General features: G+C 40.9%; 1 protein-coding gene across 1 annotated transcript in view; it reads right to left on the bottom strand.

Moving 5' to 3' along the window:
- BMPR2 (bone morphogenetic protein receptor type 2) overlaps window positions 1-19,477 on the bottom strand; it is a 116,063-nt gene extending 96,586 nt beyond the window's left edge. Inside the window, exons 1-2 of the mRNA XM_064515208.1 lie at window positions 19,362-19,477; window positions 18,267-18,875 (exon numbers count right to left, since the gene is read on the bottom strand). Coding sequence (XP_064371278.1) covers window positions 18,267-18,342 — 76 coding nt within the window. The 5' untranslated portion in view covers window positions 18,343-18,875; window positions 19,362-19,477. The remainder of the gene's footprint in view (window positions 1-18,266; window positions 18,876-19,361) is intronic.
- Between the last annotated feature and the right edge of the window lie 593 nt (window positions 19,478-20,070).

Genomic DNA, 20,070 nt, shown 5'->3' with positions numbered 1-20,070 from the left:
ATCTGCGGGGACAGCAGTAGTGAGCAATATTTTGTTTTAAAAGAAGACACAAAGAAAACAAAACAGACAAACAAACAAACAAAAAACCTTACAGGCATTTTGTCAAAGAAAGTGTCCATGCCTGGCAAGGCTCAATCTTTTACATGAGAAAGGACTACATGGAGTCCTAGTATTTAACTGAAGAGAGTTTCCACGGCTTCAAATATCTGTTTTTAGAGAACGCCATTAAGCTACTTAAACAACTAGCTTATATTTGTATTCAGCGGTATTTTACAGAATTGTACCAACAAACAAAAATAGTAAGATACAGAATATTTGTAGTTAATATATTATTTCTCTGCAGATTCTTCTGTGTTTAGTACCAAACAAAACTACAGACAAGGGAAAAAGCTATGAGAAAAACATGCAGGTGGTAAGGCAGAGACGGGTAATTATGCGCAGACTATGTGCTTGTATCAGGCTAACATCAAAAGTCAACTACTTAGATTTACTCAGAAATCTAAAGACTAAGTAGTCCTCTCTCTCCAACCTTTCCCAGGAATTAACTCAAATTGATTTTTCCTTTCTTTTTCATATTCTTAAAGAGGTCTTCATTAGCCGGTTCGTGTGAGGAAGATTCATTCCTCACACCAGTCTGGTGCCTACAGCTTCAGCCATTCAGCCACAAAAGGAAATTAAGAAGGACAAAGAAGTTTACCTTCCGTTACGTTATCATCACTCTTCCACCTCACTAGTGTTTTTCTTGTTTCCAAGTAGAAAATGATTAAAATAACCTTTTCTATTACTGCTCTCAGTTACCTTTTCACCTATGACCAACACCTTAGCAAACAATCTTTTACTTTCACTCACTGTTCATCTGTATGGCAAAACTGGTTGATACCTTTAATCCTACTGTATTTTTTTTCAGTAATACATTTTAATACCTGCGTCTAGGTAGTATGCTTCTCCTGCATTAAAGAAACTATAGTCTAGCATCCGAGATCCATTCCTAATGACTTTTAAATGTCAATAGTATAAAGATTTTGCAACTAGCTTATTTTAATACAAGAATAACAAAGCCCTGGTACATCCTATTTTCTGTAATTTGGATTCTAAAAGTTCTGTCTGCCCAAGGATGACTTAAAACACACCCTCTTCTAATTCCAAAGTCACCAATATTAAGAACATAATCATCCTACTCTCTCTCACCCTGAGCCTTAAGAGGACTTACAAAACCCCTTATTAGCAAAAATAATAGCTGTTCCAAACAGGAGGAAAAGGGAAATCAGTTGATTACAGGGAAAAAAAAACCCAACAACAAAAACAGCCACAACTACCTTAGTATTTTATCCTATTATATACAGCTTAAAATCCAAACCACACTGGCGAAGTTTACAGTGTGTAAGCCCGTATAATAGAATTTTACTGATTCTCAGATAATCTCAGGTTAACAGTCACCAGAAGAAAGTGACTAATTATCAGATCAGATCAATATTTAATATTTTCTCTATTACAGAGACACAGTATTATGTACTATCCTTTATCCCAGTGTGGCAAATCCAAGAATATGAAGTAAAGAAATACCTAGTACATGCCAATACTGTGTCAAAAGCAAAAACATGACGAGCTCACCATTCATTGTCGGTTAACTGCTACCCTTAATTAAGATACTGCCTCCTGGCTTTGCCTTGGGCAATGAACAACCACAAAGCAGAACAGCAATGACAGTATGCAGGGAAAAGCAGAGAGAAAACAAAGTAGAACAAAAAAACAGAAGCAGCAAAAACTCTGGAAGATCCTCCAATTTGCACTTTTTTCTTCACTAAATAATATTTGCAACACCAGTATTTAGGAGTGAGTTCTGAAACATATATTTGGTAGTCTGCTGTCCCACACATTAAATAATTCATTACTTGGGATGTGAAAAATGAATAGCTTCAGAGAAGGTTAACAGAAAATTCTCCTAGAATTTGCTTAAATATCCTTTGTGCCTAGGAGTTCCTTAAAGTCTAGAGTAAAGGCAGGGCTCAGTAATTTTATATATACTAGTATTAGACATCAAAACATTCTAGCAACGTAACTGGATAAAGCTATGATTCAGATTACCTCTTCACTCTCCTACACAAGCAGAACAGGCATTTGTAGAACATTTGACAGAAGAGAAAAAAGTGAAAAGAGAGAAAGGAAATACAGAAGATAAAAAAAGGATGTGAGGGTAATGAAATTTTATGAATGTATTTATGTCTGTACACTTTATTGTTTTTATTTGCAATAAAAAGCAATGATAGTATTGAAGACAAAGTAGAAGGTTACAAGGAGAATTTTGCAGCTAATCGCTGCTTTTAAGAAATGCAATGAAAGCATGTCAGAGTATGCTGACACTTGGATTTGCTAAGTTAGAAATAGATACAGCTTGATATTAGAAATTCACTTGCATCTACAGTGAGGAACATCTACCATGTGCCTACCAAATAAGCACCACATTTTTGTTGAATAATTAAGTATACTCACACAGCTGGGTAATTGTGCACACTACCAAAAAAAAAAAAAAAAAAAAAAAAAAAAGGGCACTTGTTCAGCTACTTATTAAACTTCACAAGAACAGCTCATTCAAACAGACAAGGAGGACAAGTGGATTATATAAAACAACAGCTATCTGAGATCTGTGGACTGCTTGGGGTAGCAAGTAGAAGAAATTGAGAGGTCAGGAATGATTATGAAAACTTCAATTTGACCAAGCAGAAATCAAAGACCAGTACAACAGTGTGTAATTCTTGCAAGGTAAAACACTCCAAAAGCTATTTCAAATGAAAGTGTCTTCTGTTTTTGAATTATTTGTATAAAATTGAAATTGAGTATTCAACAGCTCTAAGAAATTAAGAAAAGCATTTACAGAACTTCTGAAAACAGAATCTCAGTTAAAAATGGCATCTCTAATAGTTTTTTTTTTTACAATAAATCACCAATTTTCACAAGTTTTCTCATAAATGTAGCTTTAACAAGTGTAGTGCTTTCACAACCAGCTTTCAATTATGGGATATCTCAAAAAAACATCAGTTTGGGATCATAATGAGAGAAACCCAAAATGGTGACATGGATGACACAATGGGCAAGAAGCCAGAGATGTGTTCCTGTTTGCTGCTGGCATGCTAAGAAACAAATAGCGAGGTACTTCATCTCCCTGTGATCCTCCTTCCATCCTTTGTCTATGTAGATGCTTTCCCTCATTACAATCTGTTAGGCCTCAATGTTTTTTTGTTGTTGTTTTAAACATCAATATTGCAGCAATCAGTTATGTATAGAGCACAAATTCTCAAAACACGACTGATATATCAGAACAGATAATCTAGGGGAGTAGGCTTCTCTCCAACTCCCAAAAAAACAACAACACTGTAGCAACTTAGACAATTGCTTAGAGGGGAAAAGTAGTTATTTTTAACTATTTTGCTTAGTGGATGCACTTCAGGGAGGCTCCCATTTCCTTTCTTCATCTTATGCAGCAGCAGTAACTACTGTTTCCTTTTCCCTCAGCCACTCTTACAAAATTTCTGGGTTTGAAGTTTGCAATAATGTGCTGTCTTCATTACTGTGACAGGTTCAGAGCAAAATCTGAGTATTGGCTCAAAACGGATGTCTGCCCTGATGAAGGGCAGCATTCAACTTTAGGTTTGAATATATCCATTCCTATTGCACATGGGAACTGCAATCCTGAATTAGGTTCCCCTGTGCAATAGGAATGGATACATTCAAACCTAAAGTTGAATGCTGTATCCCGACTTGCCCACTGGTTCACATTTAAGCTGCTGGTGCTGCATCAGTAAATGCAAATGGCATGTAGCTCTCACGTAAACATAATTTTATTACGGTACTTAAGCACTGCTACTCGGTGTTATCATTTGCACTTGAGACAATTTAACACAAGTATAGGAATCTGTAGGGACAGATGGCACTGTATGATTTGTCAGCTTTGGATGACCAAAAGAAATATTTGATGGCTCATGAAAGAGGAGGTTAAGAGCTCTCTTGAAGTATCATTACGAAATATGTAGTTAACTCTAATTCTAGTTTAATTCTGTTTATTTTAAAGCTATGAGAGGTCTATCATCATAAGCTAAAACACATCATCTGCACTTCTTAACAGAACAGGATAAATGCCAGGGATGGGACAGAACAGAGGATCTCTTAGGAACTCTCTCTTTGCCCTCAAATGGAGGCATTAGAAATGAGGAGGGTCTTTGTATTCATATTTGTATACATCTGGTGAATAAAAACCGGAAGGATAGGAAGGGCAGAGCAGGCAAAGGCTCCCACAGTTCTAAGCTAACATCCAAAACCTGATCTCATCAGTCTTGCATAATACAAACATGAACACAAAGATGGGAATCCAAAATAATTCTAGCAGAACTACAAAGGCAAGGTATCCACTGTCATTTGAATCTCCTATTGCACTAACGACAAGATACGGATCTCCAAAACAGCGTGTTGTTCTTTTTGAACTGTTACCTCCAGTACATTCACTAGTTGACAATATTAAAAAGAAATTCAGTTTTCTTACATTTATAGTGGAAAAAATACTGTCATCTTGCCTTTCAAAAGTCCTCAAGACCCTTTGATAAAATGCACTATATGGAAAAATTGTTAAGGAATCAATGCCATGGAATCTGTAGGTTCTCCAAGGATTGGAGTTGCCCTTTCATGTAATTTTATCCTAACTGGCAATACAAACCTAGCCCTCAAAAACCTAACCAGAGGGTTCATAAGATTCTACTGAAATCATTATTTAAATATATATCTGTGATAGTTTTCTTAAGGACTTACTCAAGCTCACGCATGTTTAAAAAGTTTAGTTATACAAGCCATCTCACACAGGATATACAGAGCCAAGTTTAGGTAGGTAATGACCGTCCTATACCGCCCCTAATCTACCTTCTTCTCAGCAAATTACCCCACTGCATTTCCCCTTGGAACAAATGATAAATTCATGTGGGATCTGTCATCAGCCAGTTAAGATTCTCACAATCTGTGTTCTGTAAAACAAAAAAAGAAAAAAAAAAAGTCCCTCTTTTAGAAAACATACCAAATGAGTCAAGAAAGCTAAACATTCTTTTAGGGAAGAATAAACTTCAGTCTTTTGCACTTCCTTTACGCATTTCAGTTGATCTGAGCACTTATCAAAAATTGCTTTTTAGTAACATGATACTATTAGTTTCTTTTCATTAAACCAAAGAAATGCATAAAATAGTAATGTTCAAGATTAAATAAAAATGTATTTTCATGATAAATGAAATAAGGGGAACAAGTGAAAATGGAGAAGAGAGAATAACAAGAAAGAAGCACACATGAAGAACCTAAGAAGTGTAGGCGATAACAGCTAAGAAGAAGAGATAAGCAGGAAGATGTGCAACTACAAGAGCATATTTCTACGCAAGAACCTGAAATGAATCCATTTTCCAGCGAATGAGGTAGAGATCCTGCAGGAAAAAGGAATATATAAGCATGCAGTTAAAAGCTTCATCACAATACTTATGCACAAAGAGGCTGAATTGCAGTTAGACATAATTGTAATAATGACATTTTTTATTTTTACCTGATTGACTTTTTCTTTTTAATGCATTGTTCTTAGCTAATTCTGGTTTTGTTAGTGAAAGCAAACTGTAGAATTATGCTTGTCCTCTGCAAAATACAGAATTTACCACTTCCCTTTAAAGCGCTGCACTACATAGATCTTAGGCTGCAGAGGGATTATCATCTCCATCTCTGCTCAAGCACAATTGACCAGCAGAGAAAGGATGATGTCCATGAAACCAGATAAGATAAAATATGAAATTATGGTGACAATTCACAGTGCATCAAATATTCTGCAGCAACTTCACATGTGCACGCTCACAACTTCTTTCCATGAACTACTCTACACTTACTGCAGGTTAGGAGCACGCATATAGGCAGTTAATGCAAAGCAGTTGGCAAACTCTTCGGTTTCCATCTTAGCCGATCCCATTCTTTACATCTCTTTGTTCACGAATTCTTCACATTTATCCTCAAGCTCTCAAGGTGAATCTCACCATTTGTGCTTCCTCATCCTACGCTATCAGGGGCATCTCCTACTTACTGTTTGTCCTCCTATAACCAATAAACTTGAAAGTACCTTCCCACACTTCCCTGAAGAGCTCCCCCATTTTTCCCCATCATTCCCCTACTTTTTCTCCTCATCAGTCCCCCAAATAATTCTTGTAGTGTTTAAAGAGAAGTCAGTCTAACAAACCCAGCAGAACTAATTGAACTGGGCGCAGCTCTGTGCTACATTATACTTTGCCTTGTAACGTTTATGTGCCTTACAGGTTGACATATCCCCTCACTAATCATCTTCAATTAAAGGAAGGAAATGAGTCCCTAATACTTTTCCATAATACTTTTTGCTATAACAGCATATTGCAAATTTCCTCCCACCTCAGCTTGGTATCAGCCTTTTCTTCCTGTCAGGTATATTTAATTCTACAGCACCTCATTAAACCATTTCTTTCAAAACCCACCACCCCTAAGAAATGACAAGAAACCAATATTCTCCAATCCAAACAGCATTCTTTCAAGTCAAGACCTTTACCTATAGGAATAGTCTTGCTTGTGATCCCACTGAAATCTTAACTTGCCCCTCTGCGAGCCCACCCCAGCACATTCTTCAACTGCGACGTCGCTTTTAAAAAGGTTAGTATTTTTCCTTGTTTGGTACAGGATGAATGATGCTCTCATGCCTGCCTAGGCTGAAACTCGATGGTGCAGTTACCTTTCCACCTCATTCCCATACCTCAACAGAACTGAAGCAAGTCCCTGTGTTATTAATTAAGCGCTGAAACAACCTGCTTTAAGTAATTACCGCAACAGCATTTAATATCAGATTCCATTCCATAAGTCATCCTCCTTTGTTATTTATATAACATATTTCAGCTCAAAGTGATAACTTTATGTATGTGGCATGCCCTGATCATTTTAAAATATATTAGTGGGAATTACATGTGAAAGCACATCAGTAACATAAAGGTAAATTCATTACACGCTTATTTGAACTACCCTAGAAGGAACAGTAAAACTTGGGGAAGGATTAAAGAGTGTGGGGAAGGATTAAAGTAAGTGTGTGTGTGTGTGTGTGTGTGTGTGTGTGTGTGTGTGTGTGTGTGTGTGTGTGTGTGTGTGTGTAGAGACAGACAGAGAGACAGACAGACATTTAGGAAAAGAATTAAGACACAAATAGCCTCAACTCTGTCCTGTAACAATACTGTTAAACAATCAATCAGGACTTGTGTCTAGTTTTATCTAGGGAAGCAAGAATACTGCCAACAGGTTTACTTCTCAGTATTTTCTAATAAATTCAGTAAAAAATCTGTGACCTCCAATATGTGTATCAATTTCACAGCACTAACTGTAACTTTGTATAAGTTAATATATATTAGGGGCATATATTTATATATATAAAGTATATAGAGTATAAATATGTAAATATATATTTATATATATTAAATATATATAATATATAAAGTATACAGAACATAGGAACAGTAAAAAAGCTGGTAGAATTATACCAGCATCTTGTAAAATAATCCTCTGAAAACAAAGTAATCATATTGAATTGTACTGTCCTAAAGGATTCTGGTTTTAAGCTTAAGAGCATGAACACAAAAAAAATGTCAAAAAAGTAATGCTGAGAGGATTTTACCTAGCATCATTAGAGCACAGTGATTTAAATTTTCATGTAAATATAAAACTTTCACATAAATTTGCATTTTCCCCTCAGTAATCAGACCCAGCAGATAAACCAGATGACAGAGCAAAAAGTTCAATTATTTCTTATCCTACACCATGATTTAGTGTTATCTTGATTAACTTCAACAACCTTTAGCGGTGCTTCCAGTTGAAGTGTTTTGTTTGGCTTTTACTGTGCAGTATATGCATGACTATATCAGGAAGACTAGAATTGATATATAATGATATGTTTGAGTATTTGGCAAACCTAAAAATTAGATATATTTGGCCTCTGAAAATGAAAACTACAAATTTAACTACATTTTAAGGATTTAAGTTGCCAGAGAAGAAAAAACAAACGAGTATCAACACTACAAAGGCATGAAAACTGCCAAAGATGAGCCCTCTCTCTTCTTAATAGTACAAAAGCAACATTAAAACATAGGTGCTCTTTTATTCCTAACCAAATGCAAGCATAAAAAGAATTGCAATTCTATGCAAATTCTTATTCTAATTAGTACAACTGTGGATTGTTCAAGTTCTTTGTACTATAAATTCCTCAGTATAGTTTATTATTATTTGCTATATGAAAATGTTTAAAATAGTTACGTAAAAAATTATATTTTCATCAATTTCTTTAAACTGCAGACAGTTCAGCCAGAACCTGTTCCTCCTATTTTATGGATACCAGCTACACACAGTCCATTTCAGACACAATTTTGGGGGGCATATTCTGGATTTAGTGGCTGTTCCAGATGCTCTCTCACTCTGCTAAAGCAAGCTTCTTTCTATAAGAAGACATACAGAAGGAGAAAGAGTGTAACAGACATTACACTGTGTGCAACACAGTCCACATTCTTCAGGGGTCTCCCAATTTTTCATGGGAATCTTTGTTAATTGTGGGGCTTTTTGACTTTTCCCATCTTCCCCTCTCCAGGACTGGATCACCAACTCTGTTCACTGTTCTGTTTACATCACGTTAAAAGTCCATTCTTTGTTCCTCTGGATGCCTTATGTTCTCAGCACAGCTCTTTTGTTACCAACCCTCCTCCCATACTTCCAAAAACAGTTAGGAAAATCAAGGTTTTGTCCATCACATCGCTTTGATCAGCCTCCTTTTGCAGATTTTCACCTGCTTCATGATGAAGGACCTTGTTTTGATGACTGCTTCAAAGTACATCGTCTCTGAATAGTTGCTCTCCACTTTAAACTCTTCCATTCCTCAGCAGGACCAAATTCAACATCCCTTTTACTCTATTCCCTCTTAAACGCCTCTAAGCTTTCCTCAGTAAAGTGACTCCTGCTCAGAATATGCTCATCAGTCCCATACATGGTGGCACCTTTTTCATTCAAATATCTTGGGACCTCACTACTTTCCTTTCTGCACGCAGAAGGGGAAGGAGAAGAAAATATTCTTGCATTCTTAAAGCGAAACCATGAAGATGTTCCTGAGTTACTACATTGTATTATTATTGTATCCTTATTCTTCCTTATTTTCCCCCCACCCTTTTTTGAAATTCATTTACTATATTGTGTCATCTCTGGACTGCATATTCTTGTGCCCAAAGGCCACATGTTCAATTTTAGGTAGTACTATATAGTCTGCAAACAGACCAGTAAAATAGTAATTAGAAGCGTATTTGTATTGCACACAAGCATTCTCCTCCACTGCTTCTTAAAATAAGGGGAGCTAAATTTGCTGACAGCTTCATTAGTGATAAAACTTTTCTGACTGGAAACAATAAAAGCAGAAAAAGTCTTCCTATCTACCACATCAAATATTTCTAACTTTGTATTGAAAAATGCATGAAAAAATATTTACTATGAGATTTTAAATGATTAGCTAAAACAATGTTAAACAAGTATGGCCAAATAATTGTGTTCAGCTGCAATAGCATTAATTACTATAATCTAAATTTAACTAAAACTTAATTAGGCTGCTTTTGACTTAGCATAACTAAGAGAGAAATCATTTAACATGTCCTGGTAAAATTGGGTTTTAATCAGCAAATGCAAAATTAACTGGTCACAAAGCAAGCTATTTATAAGGATTTTTTGGAAATTAGGAACACGAGGCAAACATCTAATTTGCTAATATTAAAATTTTTTTTTTCAGCAGTGAAGCAGACTGGTATGCTTGAATGTTGGTAACATACCAAGTACATAAGGATATCCATACATGTATTATAAGCTGTCTTCATTGCATATATGCAATATATAGTAGAAATCTGGGATTTGGATATCTTTGTAAACGTTCAATATAGATGCAAATACTGCTGCAGTGGGTGTCAGAAATAATTTACCCTAATTTAGGGAGACTTAAACTGCTCTCACATCTCTTTCACTCATTTAGATTCATGGATTCTTTCACACCAGCCCATTAAGCACAGTAAGAATAGCGCAGAACGCTGGAACGAGTTTTTCCTCATCTTAGTAAAGTCCTACTAAAATACCACAACCGAGTCCTGTGAGACAGGAGCATGTGTAGTGTGACACAAGGTTTGTCTCCTGTTGCAGCTGGCAGGCTCAAGGCGTGTATGTCTATTTGCATCATGGCAGCTGCTCCAGCTACAGTTCCCCGGCCTGAGTGATTACAGCTAGAAATAAAAGCTTTAAACATGCAAACATAACAGACAGACATTGTGACAGTATCTAGACAGGCTTCATTGAAGGGTTCCTTTTTCTCTGATTGCAACTAAAATATTTTAATACCAAAAGACTGTTCTTGACCTAAGTGTCTACTCTGCATACATGTGGAGATTCCACAGTTTAACTAAAGAAGTGCTACAAGAAAGTATGCCTAAATACAATTTTTTGTAGGTATCTAAAAAACTTCATCATCCAGAATTGGCATTTTCAATTAGCAGAGCCCTTCCAAGGACAAAAAAAATGTACACGTCCTATCAAAAAACAAACAGTTAGATCATTTTTACTTTTTCTGTAGAAGGTCTAAATCAGTTTCAGATATTTCTCTCTGAAGGCTATCACCAGAAGGATTAGTTTTCAAGTCAACTTAGCAACAAACTATCTACAACCGAACCAACCCATCTCTAACAAAAGCAAAATTCATTAGAACAAGTGAAATTGTAGCAGTAGACAATTAAACTTTCCACTGTCCGATCACAGTTATTTAATACAATCATTAATGTAGGAAATAGGATGAACAATAAAATGACTAATTATTTTTTCCTGACATATACGTTTGTCACGTCTAACAAATTCCAGAATAGCAAAGGACTGTGGATTAGCTTAAATTCTTGGAAAACCTAATGAAGTTTCTCTGACATAGATGAGCTGGGGGGGTTTTCCAAGTATCTGGGTCTATGCTGCTTTGGTTGCAGAAATAGAACATTTTATTTTTAACAGGAGCCAAGTCAAACTCAATATATCTGATAAGGCAAAGGCAAGAGCAACAGAGAACATTTAGTCAGTCATTATTGTCGCTGAGTTACGTTAAGGCTTCTCACACCATGTGAACCTGACCTTTGTTACTTATGCAGAGGCAAATTCAGTTCATGCCAACAGTGATGAGCTTGGGAGATGACACTGCCAGTGGCCAATACGTCAATATTAAGTGCTGCATTCCCTAATGTTTAAGTTAAGGAGTTCAGTTAGTGTCTATGACTTATGACTATACTTTCAGTCATCTCACTCCAAAAAAACTCTTACCCCTATTTTCTTACACTCATCCTGTTTACAATTCAAAATAGAAAAAGTACACATAGCACAACAAGAGGAGTAAATGTAGAATCAGCTTTTGGCTAACTGTAATAGCTGCTGTGCAGTGTTGCTAGCATTACTTAACCACCTTACCTGTAACAGTACTGCAGCTCAAAGATTCACTATATCACTAGATTTGTCATTGTCTGCCATTTACTCCAATCCAGAATGTCACCTTAAGTGCCTTTCTACCACCTCTCTTTAACACAAATAATAAATCTATTTTCACTTCACAGCTTCAAGCAAGTGTAATACCTAACAAAGACATTCAAAGGAACCATAAGAAAAATATCAGTTACAGTAACATTTAAAAAAGATCTTAATAAGGCTTAATGCATGGGATATCTGAACTAAAGCCAAGTGTATAAGCAGGACAGTCTATTAAAACCAGTTCTGAAAGTGCAAAAGTTAATGCTTACCATAAAAAACAACTGCAAGTCGCTCATACACACCTTGGAGTGGCAAATGGACGAGAGTCATTCCATACAGTGATTTGGACATTGTTTTGGAAGTTTAGTACAAACACTTGCTTAATGCATAGTGTCACTCACACAAATTGTTCCATAAGCAGACTAATAAAGTCTAAATCTCCTACAAATGTGCCCCTTCTCCCACATTATTTACCCAACTCCCACCCCTCCCACAAAAGGGATCCCAGGTTCCCTCTGCCCCATCTCCTATGACATTTCAAGTGAACAGGAGACAAAATGTACTGTGCTTAGTCCAGAACCATGTATGCACCAAGCAGCTGCCAGCGTCCCTGCACTGACCGGGCACACAGCTAAAAGCAAATACAATTATGTGGGCCGAGTGCTGCCTGACTCTCCCGTTAAGAAAGCTCTACCTCGGATTTCTCTCCCCTATTCAGTTACTAGTTTTCATGGAAGCAGTAGCAAATTAATCTCTTTGAGACATCTTCCACATATGGTTGAAACTGGCAAGCAGGTTCAGAAGTTACTGATGGAAACGGGCAGGTTCACAGATGGCAACGACATAAAAAGGAGTTTTCTGTATCTGTATTTCCTATCTTTCCCTCCCTCTCTCACACAGAAATAAGAGACAAAAGAGAAAATATGAAGTACTGATACACAGAATGCTAGACATCTTTATAGTTCAAAACACAAAATGTGTTTTGATAGAAAAACAAGGCAATCAACAAAACTAACACTCTCCCACCCCAACTACTTGGGATAAATTACCATTACCACCCACAAACCTTGCAGTTTCCAAAGTTGTAAGACTGCTGAGGAGGGGAAAGCCATTATCTAAATGACCAGATCTCTCCTTAATTCTCACAACAGAGAGCAGAGGTCTTCAACACTGTTACGTACAACTACACTTTCTTCCTCTCCCCCAGCACAAATCTTTGCTGCAGCACACAACTGCAGACATTCATTTGCCAAACAAGTTTGACAGATGTAAGTCATCTTCTCTGTCTAGATGTCTAATAAACCTTGGTTCTCATCCTATTGCAAAACAGATTTAATTCTTCATCCTTTCAAATCTCTCCTGCCCTGCCAGCCTTTCCTCCTCCTGTTCCCACATAGAGCCTGATCTCTCCTATCAGATTCCACTGCTGCTGCTCATCCTGGCTCCCATCTTTGCACTTAACAGACTCCTTGAGTCACGCTGGAAGCCTCAGAAACCAGCATTTTAGGAATTTTAGGATCAGCACAAGTTTTCAAAAACAGCTTTTAAAAATACTTCCTCCAAAAAGATTGCAAAATTTACATTTTTAAAATTTTTATAGACAACTCAAGCTTCCAGTGAAGCATTGCTGTAACAAATTTTGAGACACTGTGCTTTGACGTACTAACAGCTTATCAAGACTCTGCTGATCCACAGCAATTGTCTATGTGTATACACCATGCTGTACATTCAGATGGATTACCACATCTTCATTAAGGATTATCTTAAACAACCTTGCATTACAATAAAGGAAAAAAAGTTACTACTGCTGCGTTATGACAAACACGGTAACACTGTAAGAGGACAGGCTACCTAGAAAGGCTGCGAAATTCTTCCTTGCTAAAGATTGTAAAGAGGAGGTTAGAGAAACGTTGTTGACTATACTTAAGTATCTAAAGCAGGAGAGAAATAGAAGAGAAGTCACTTCCAGCCTTACACTTCTGTGAATTCGTACTTCAAAGGAAAAACAAACAAACAAACCAGATTTCAGTACTCAAACACATTTTTTGTTTTGGAGAACACTTTTTTCCTATTATTCACTTATATTTAAATTCAAACTGAAGCAGTGAGTAGCTCCCCTAAATTGACCAATGTAATAAAATTATTACTTAAAATCGCATGCAGGCTACACAGAGATTCCTGCCCTACCCAGCATACAGCATCCTCACACTCGTTTTATTCAGGGCATAACATTTCAACCTGGATGGAGCTTTACACCACCACTCTCACACGGCACTGACTAGTGAAGTTAGATTCTGCTCGAAAGATGACAGCATGTGTTCACGGCCATACTTTGAATCCAAACACAAAATAGCTCCAGCAACAGTAAACCGTATATTCTACTGCTAGGAATAAAACATTTCAGAAGGCCCTGACCTATTAATCTCCTCTTCCCTCTTGTGAGCGAGGCAGAGGAAGGTAGCACCTGCCAAGGAAACAATGACACTAGCTATATAGGTTGCTGAGACATACTTAATGAAATGTAAAAAGGTGGGTGGGACAGCAACGCTTCATCTTCAAGTAAAAGTCAACACTGCCTACAGAAACATTAGAGAAATAAATGATTTTTTAGAAGGGCTGGTAATATATGCTAGAGAGGTGTGATTAAAGCCACCACTTGTACAAAGTTCACCATAAGAATAACTCTGGGGGAAGAAACAGCATTATGCTTCCCTTCTCTCTTTGTCCAGGGTGAAGTAAGGTTTGCCCTCCTTCCTCAGAGGAGGATATGCAGACGATTTGGCCAACCCTTTACTCATGGCTCTTTTGAGGGTAAAACAATCCATCCTAGAAGTGATGCATCTATGTAATGGCTCAGGGCTTGAAATTCAGGCTCCTCAGCAATCTGACTACTGCAGCTTCCATTTCCTCACAGGATATGCCCACACCACACAGAGAAACACAGAAATACTGAAGTTTGCTTGGAAGCTGTTAGCAGCTATACTGATATACCACAGAGTCCACACAGGCTCATTTCCCTTACAGAGGGAAGGCTCTGCTCCGCAGGATGACTGGCTCTGTGCAGAACGCTGTGCTTTCCCAGCTATGCCGCTTCCTTCACGCGGCTAGAGAGTTAATGAAGCCCGGGGCTGGAGCACAGGCAGGGCTTGTCTGGGTAGTCACCCGTCAGGCGCTCCAGGTGTGCCTCCCAAGCAAACTGCCCGTTTCCATCGGCCAGGCTGATGTTTCTGAAAAAGCTCCCATGTCAAACAGAAAAATAAAATTTTCAGACTACAGCTGAATAAGCCATTAGCAATGAGTATATCTCCAGCAGAGAAGCAGAAATTGGCATGGAGCTAGTTTTAAGAACACTGTTTAATATGCAAGATATACAGAGATACCTGCAATATTTAGGTATCTCAGTTATTAATTCGAAACACCAGTAGAAAAAGTGAGTTGAATAGCCATAGAAGGCCTTTCTTATGGCACACAATTCATACTTCAAATGAACTACACTGAGACGCTACAGAAACTTTAACTGGCAAAACAAAACAGCATAAAGATGCTTCAATTCACTCATTGTAATTAACAATTACAATGATCATTTCTAATAAATCCTTCAATCTTTATATAATTGCATTCATTCTGAAAATTTTGCAGCCCTGTTGAACCACACAGGTACAGACTTATTGAAAGACACGCAAAGATAAAAGGATATTCTGTCTTAATTTTCACTTTATGTTTTCCCCAAATAATTTACAGACTAGACAAAGGAATGCTGCCTACCCTGGATGTCTATAAAGAAAGAAAAGTGGTTTAGCACTGTGTATCACAGAAGCCAAGCAAATGAAACATGATTACATCAGAAGAAAGATTACTTTCATTCATATTAAGCCTGTACAAACACCCAAACAAAATTCTTTAATGATATTGGGGAACAGTTCAAACATTCACCAACCATCTTTCCAGTAATGGTCCTCATGATTAATGCATCCAAGCCCTCCAACACATAGGGGAGTATAAATATGCCTCATATTTCTAAACAAAAGGTTTAGAAAAGAGGAATTTGAAGTCTTCTGAGAAATAAAGAGCAGAGCGGCACAAACCAGTTTTTCCAACGTAACTTTTAAAAAGCTCTTAATCTTTTATCTGAGACTAATCTAGGTAAAATGCCCTCACTGTAGCACTTCCCTTTACAAGGAACAACATATGACTTAACTATGGAGCTATCGGATACCTATTAAGATCTAGATTTCATGGAGGAAGCCAGTATTACTTTTCCCCTAATAATTAGGGAAAAAGATTTCTGAATCTAAAGTTAGTTCTTTATAATATCTTTCACTGCCAAGGTGAAGGCAGAACCACCTCCTTCATTCATGTTCCAGACTATGAGTGAAACAGTCATCAACAGCCTCACCATAGGATTTTCTTTTTTCTTCATGCACCTTAGCATCCTTTCTTTCCTGACCGTATTTTCAGTGCAGGACTTTGGTGAGGTACCCCAAGGATGTCTCGATATTCTTCCCGAGACAGTAATTTACCAACCTGGTATGAAAGTACTTTCCCTCTGCTGTCATGATTTTGCATTTATCAACACTCACTTTTATATACTGCTCAGACACAGTATCTATTCACTAATCAGAAGCAGCAGTTAACCAAGGTTTTCAAAGCTACAAAGCCAGCTTTTCCAGCCTGATGTGAGTATACAGTTCGTGCTTTGGGGGGAGGGGTGGGGAAGAGAAGAAATAGTGTTGGCTCCTTCATGAACATAAAAGGGCAGAATTACACATTAGTGTAGCTTTCCCACATAGAGCCATTTTTTTCTGAAATGCAGTGTAAACTTACAGTCAACCGTTAGTAACTTTAACTAAAGCTCAAATCATTCATGTAATTACTCTTACAGAGGATTATGACCGAGGCTTTATAGCATGGATTGTTACAATTTCACAATTAAGAAATAAATCACGATGGGAAAATCGGTTCCTATTCACAAGACAACAGAACAAGCGAGCATCATTAATACTCTTTTTACAGAACAAAACCAGAAGCGAAATAATAGGAATGCTGCTGACAGGTCAGGATTGAGGTGAATTGGCAAAACTGTCTAAATGGGCTCGTACTGCACCTGCCCAGCCCTTGGCCTGGTTCAAATCAGCACTCCCTCCTTCAGCAACCCTTCTCCCTCATCAGAGCAAAGAAATTACCAGGTCACTGCAGTATTTGCAAATGGAAAAAAACCCTACACTTTTTAAAAAACTATATTTAAGAGAAAAGGTTAGATACTTGGCATTCTTGACTCATCCATGCTTTAATACAAAGACTTTTGACCTTCAAAAGTCCCTTTTTCAAAAAAAAAAACAAAAACAAAAAAACAAAAAAAAAACAAAAAAACCCCCACCTTCTTAAATTATCACAGGCAGAGCAGACATCAGTCTAAAATATCAACAGTCAAAGGTCAGGCTGATATAGGCAAAGTCAGTTATTTCATTTTAATATCTTCCCCAAAGATACTTCTTAAAAGAGCACAAGTGAGGAAATGGGGGACTATCAGAGCAATAAAGAAATTGCCTAAACACATCTAATTCACAGGATTTTCGAAATAATGACCCCGAATATTTTCAACACTGACAATAATTCAATTAAGGTAACTCATTAGAATGTAGTATGGAAACTACCATCATCTTACTAGGTCATCTTAGCAAGATATTGCAATTTTCTCACCAGGATTTACCTATGAACTAGACACATCAGATTACAAAAATAATGCTGGAAAGAGCCAGCATTCAAAATTGGCTCCTCATTAGTAAAAAGACACCAAAGTCCTAAGATACTTCCAAAGCCGCTGAAAACGCATACACTGAGAAGAATCAATCTTGGCACCTAACAAAGCTGGGTAACACTCAGAAAGCTCCTACATGCTCATCGGTCACCATGACAGAAAACCAAAGGATGCCAGAGCAATACTGAGCTCTCTTCCAATATCATGGTCAAATATCCTACACATCTAACACTGAGCTTCCAAGCAACATTAAAAATAGACCTAAGTGCCCCCAAAATAAGAATAAGGATGCTCTTAGAATATATACTTCTAAGTTACTGTTAAAAACGGAATACTGACTTGAAGATCTTTCAGGGTTCCTCAACACCATTTTTCGTCACTATTCTATAAATCACAAATGGCAGGAGAAATAGCTACACTTTTTGTTTCAGACCTCTCCCCCAAGAAAAGAAATATGCATTTTAATAAGTCTGTCATAAAACTGCAGCACATGTTTAAGGCCCCTAAAAGCATTGATACTGATAAAATTAAAAATGGCTGTGCCCAAAAGATCCCACAGCAAAACAGGCACAGCTCCGTCGCCGATTAAAATACATATTAAAAATTCCTGCTTTACCTTACAGAGGGCGAGGTATGCAAAACAAAAAGATTATGTTTTCTCCAAAATTGAAGCAAGTTATTGGGCAAGGGAAGCGGGTCTAGACAAAACACACATCTCGACTGCCGGCCGAGCTCATTTACACAATGAAGCAGATTTTATTTTCGAGGGCGGCCAACGCATCGGGGCGGAGGAACCTCCCCGGGCTCGGCGGTGGGAACACGGGCACGCCGCTTGCCGGGGGAGCCGGCCGGGGGCAAATGCCGGCGGACCCCACCCCCTTCCCTGTGCCAAAACGGCCACTTCGGTGCCCCCCCGGCTACTTACCAGCCGCAGTGCTGAGCAGCAGGGTGGCACTGGAGAGCAGGAGCACCAGCAAAAGGTGCTGCAGTGAGGCAGTCATACCTGGCGAAGCCAAGGGACGAGGCAGGAGGAGGAAAAATAAAAAAAAATAAAAACGACGAGAGGAATTTCCTCTTTTTTTTCTCTCTCTCAGACAGCCTTGCTGAACTCTCCTGGTTTACAATCCAGTCTGGAAGGGCAAACGGCGGAGGAGAGGGGCCGCCTCGGCTCTTACTCCATTACACCAGGCTGCCTTCATGTCTCGGGAAGCGGCAACGCTTCTTCTTGGAAACCGCAGAACAGCCCGTTTCTGCCTCCGGGCCCAGACGCATCTCCCCGCTCCCGGGGAAGGGGCGAGCCTCGCGATCCGCTCCGGGGACCGAGCTTACTTCCCACGCAGCTTCACGACATCGAAGAAGCCCCCGGGTTTAGGGGGAAACATATCCAGACGCGAGGAAGCGCCGCCGACTGTCAGTTCGAGCGGCCGCCTCAGGCTGGGCGCAGGGCGCCGCCAGCACGCCCCGCAGCCCGGCGGCGCAGCAGCATCCCGCCCCGTTAAAGGTCTCGCTCTTCCTGCCTCGCTCCGCCGCGCGCCTGCGGAGGGAGAGACGCGCTGAGCCCCCGCGCGGCCAGGCGCGACGCGGCCGCGCTCACGGCGAGGCCCGCGGCGGCACCGCGGCCCATCCGCGGGCTCGGCCGCGCGCCCCTGCCCCTGCCCCTGCCCCCGCCCCCGCCCCCGCGGCCGGGCCGCCCCGACGGCGGCGGCGCCAGCGGCGAGCGGCTCCCGGGCGCCCCGCGAGCGGAGGCCGGGCGAGGCGCGCCCCCTCCCTCCGCGAGCCGCCACAGCGCGGCTCCGTCCTCCTCCCGCAGGTCGCCGCTCGCCGGCGGGCGGGGAGCGGCTCAGCCCCGCCGCGCTGCTACCGCCTTCCCCCACCGCCGGCGAGGGGCAGCCCCGCGCCGCGCCGCCTCCTTCCCGGCCCCGCCGCCGGCTGCGGGCAGAGAGCCGCCGCCGCCGCCCCGCTGCGCCGCGCTGCCCCCGCCGCGGCTCGCGCCCCCGCCGCGCCCCAACGGCTCCCGCACCAGACACAAAGGGGAGTCGCTCCAACTGCCAGTCTCGGCGCCCGGCCCGGGGGCGCCGCGCCGCGCCGCGCCCCCTCCGCGCGCCGGCCACGCCCCCCTCCCCAACGGCCGCGCCGCGCGCCGCCCGGGCCCCGCCCCGCCCCGCCAGCCCTCCCCGACCATAGAGGTGGGCCTCCGGGCAGGTAGAGAAGGGCCCCGCGGACGGAAGGCGGGGCGGCGCCCCGCGCGCGCGGGGAGGCCGTTGGCGCCTCTCCCGCGCCTCCATGTTGTTGAGCGCCGTCGTCCGCTGCTTGAGTCGGGAGGTTTTGCCCTGTGGAAGCCCCAGGAGAGCCGCGCGCTGCGCTGCTCGTGCGCTCTGACCTGCGCCGCCCTACACGCGGCGGCAGGGAGAATGAAGACCAGCGGCTGGGGGGGGCGCGGGGCGCGCCGGCCTCGCTGGGCGCCCTCGGGCGGGTGTCGCCGGGTGCAGGGTGCGGAAAGGTCCCTAAGCGGCGGCCTGCGCCCCGCGGGGCCCCTCCGTGTGCCCCCCCTCCGTGTGCCCCCTGCGCCGGCGGGCAGCGCCCGGCCTCCTTCCCGGGGCGCCTCTGCGCCTGCTCCGGGCTCGGGGTGGAGGAACAGGGGATGCCGGTTACGAAACCCTGTTCCACGCTTTAACATGCTGAATATTGCTGCAGAAAAGGGTGTTGTTGCCAGTCAGATGCGATTATTA

Source organism: Dromaius novaehollandiae, chromosome 7 (assembly GCF_036370855.1).
Source record: "Dromaius novaehollandiae isolate bDroNov1 chromosome 7, bDroNov1.hap1, whole genome shotgun sequence".
Lineage (NCBI taxonomy): Eukaryota > Metazoa > Chordata > Aves > Casuariiformes > Dromaiidae > Dromaius > Dromaius novaehollandiae.
This window is presented reverse-complemented; position numbering and strand designations above follow the sequence as displayed.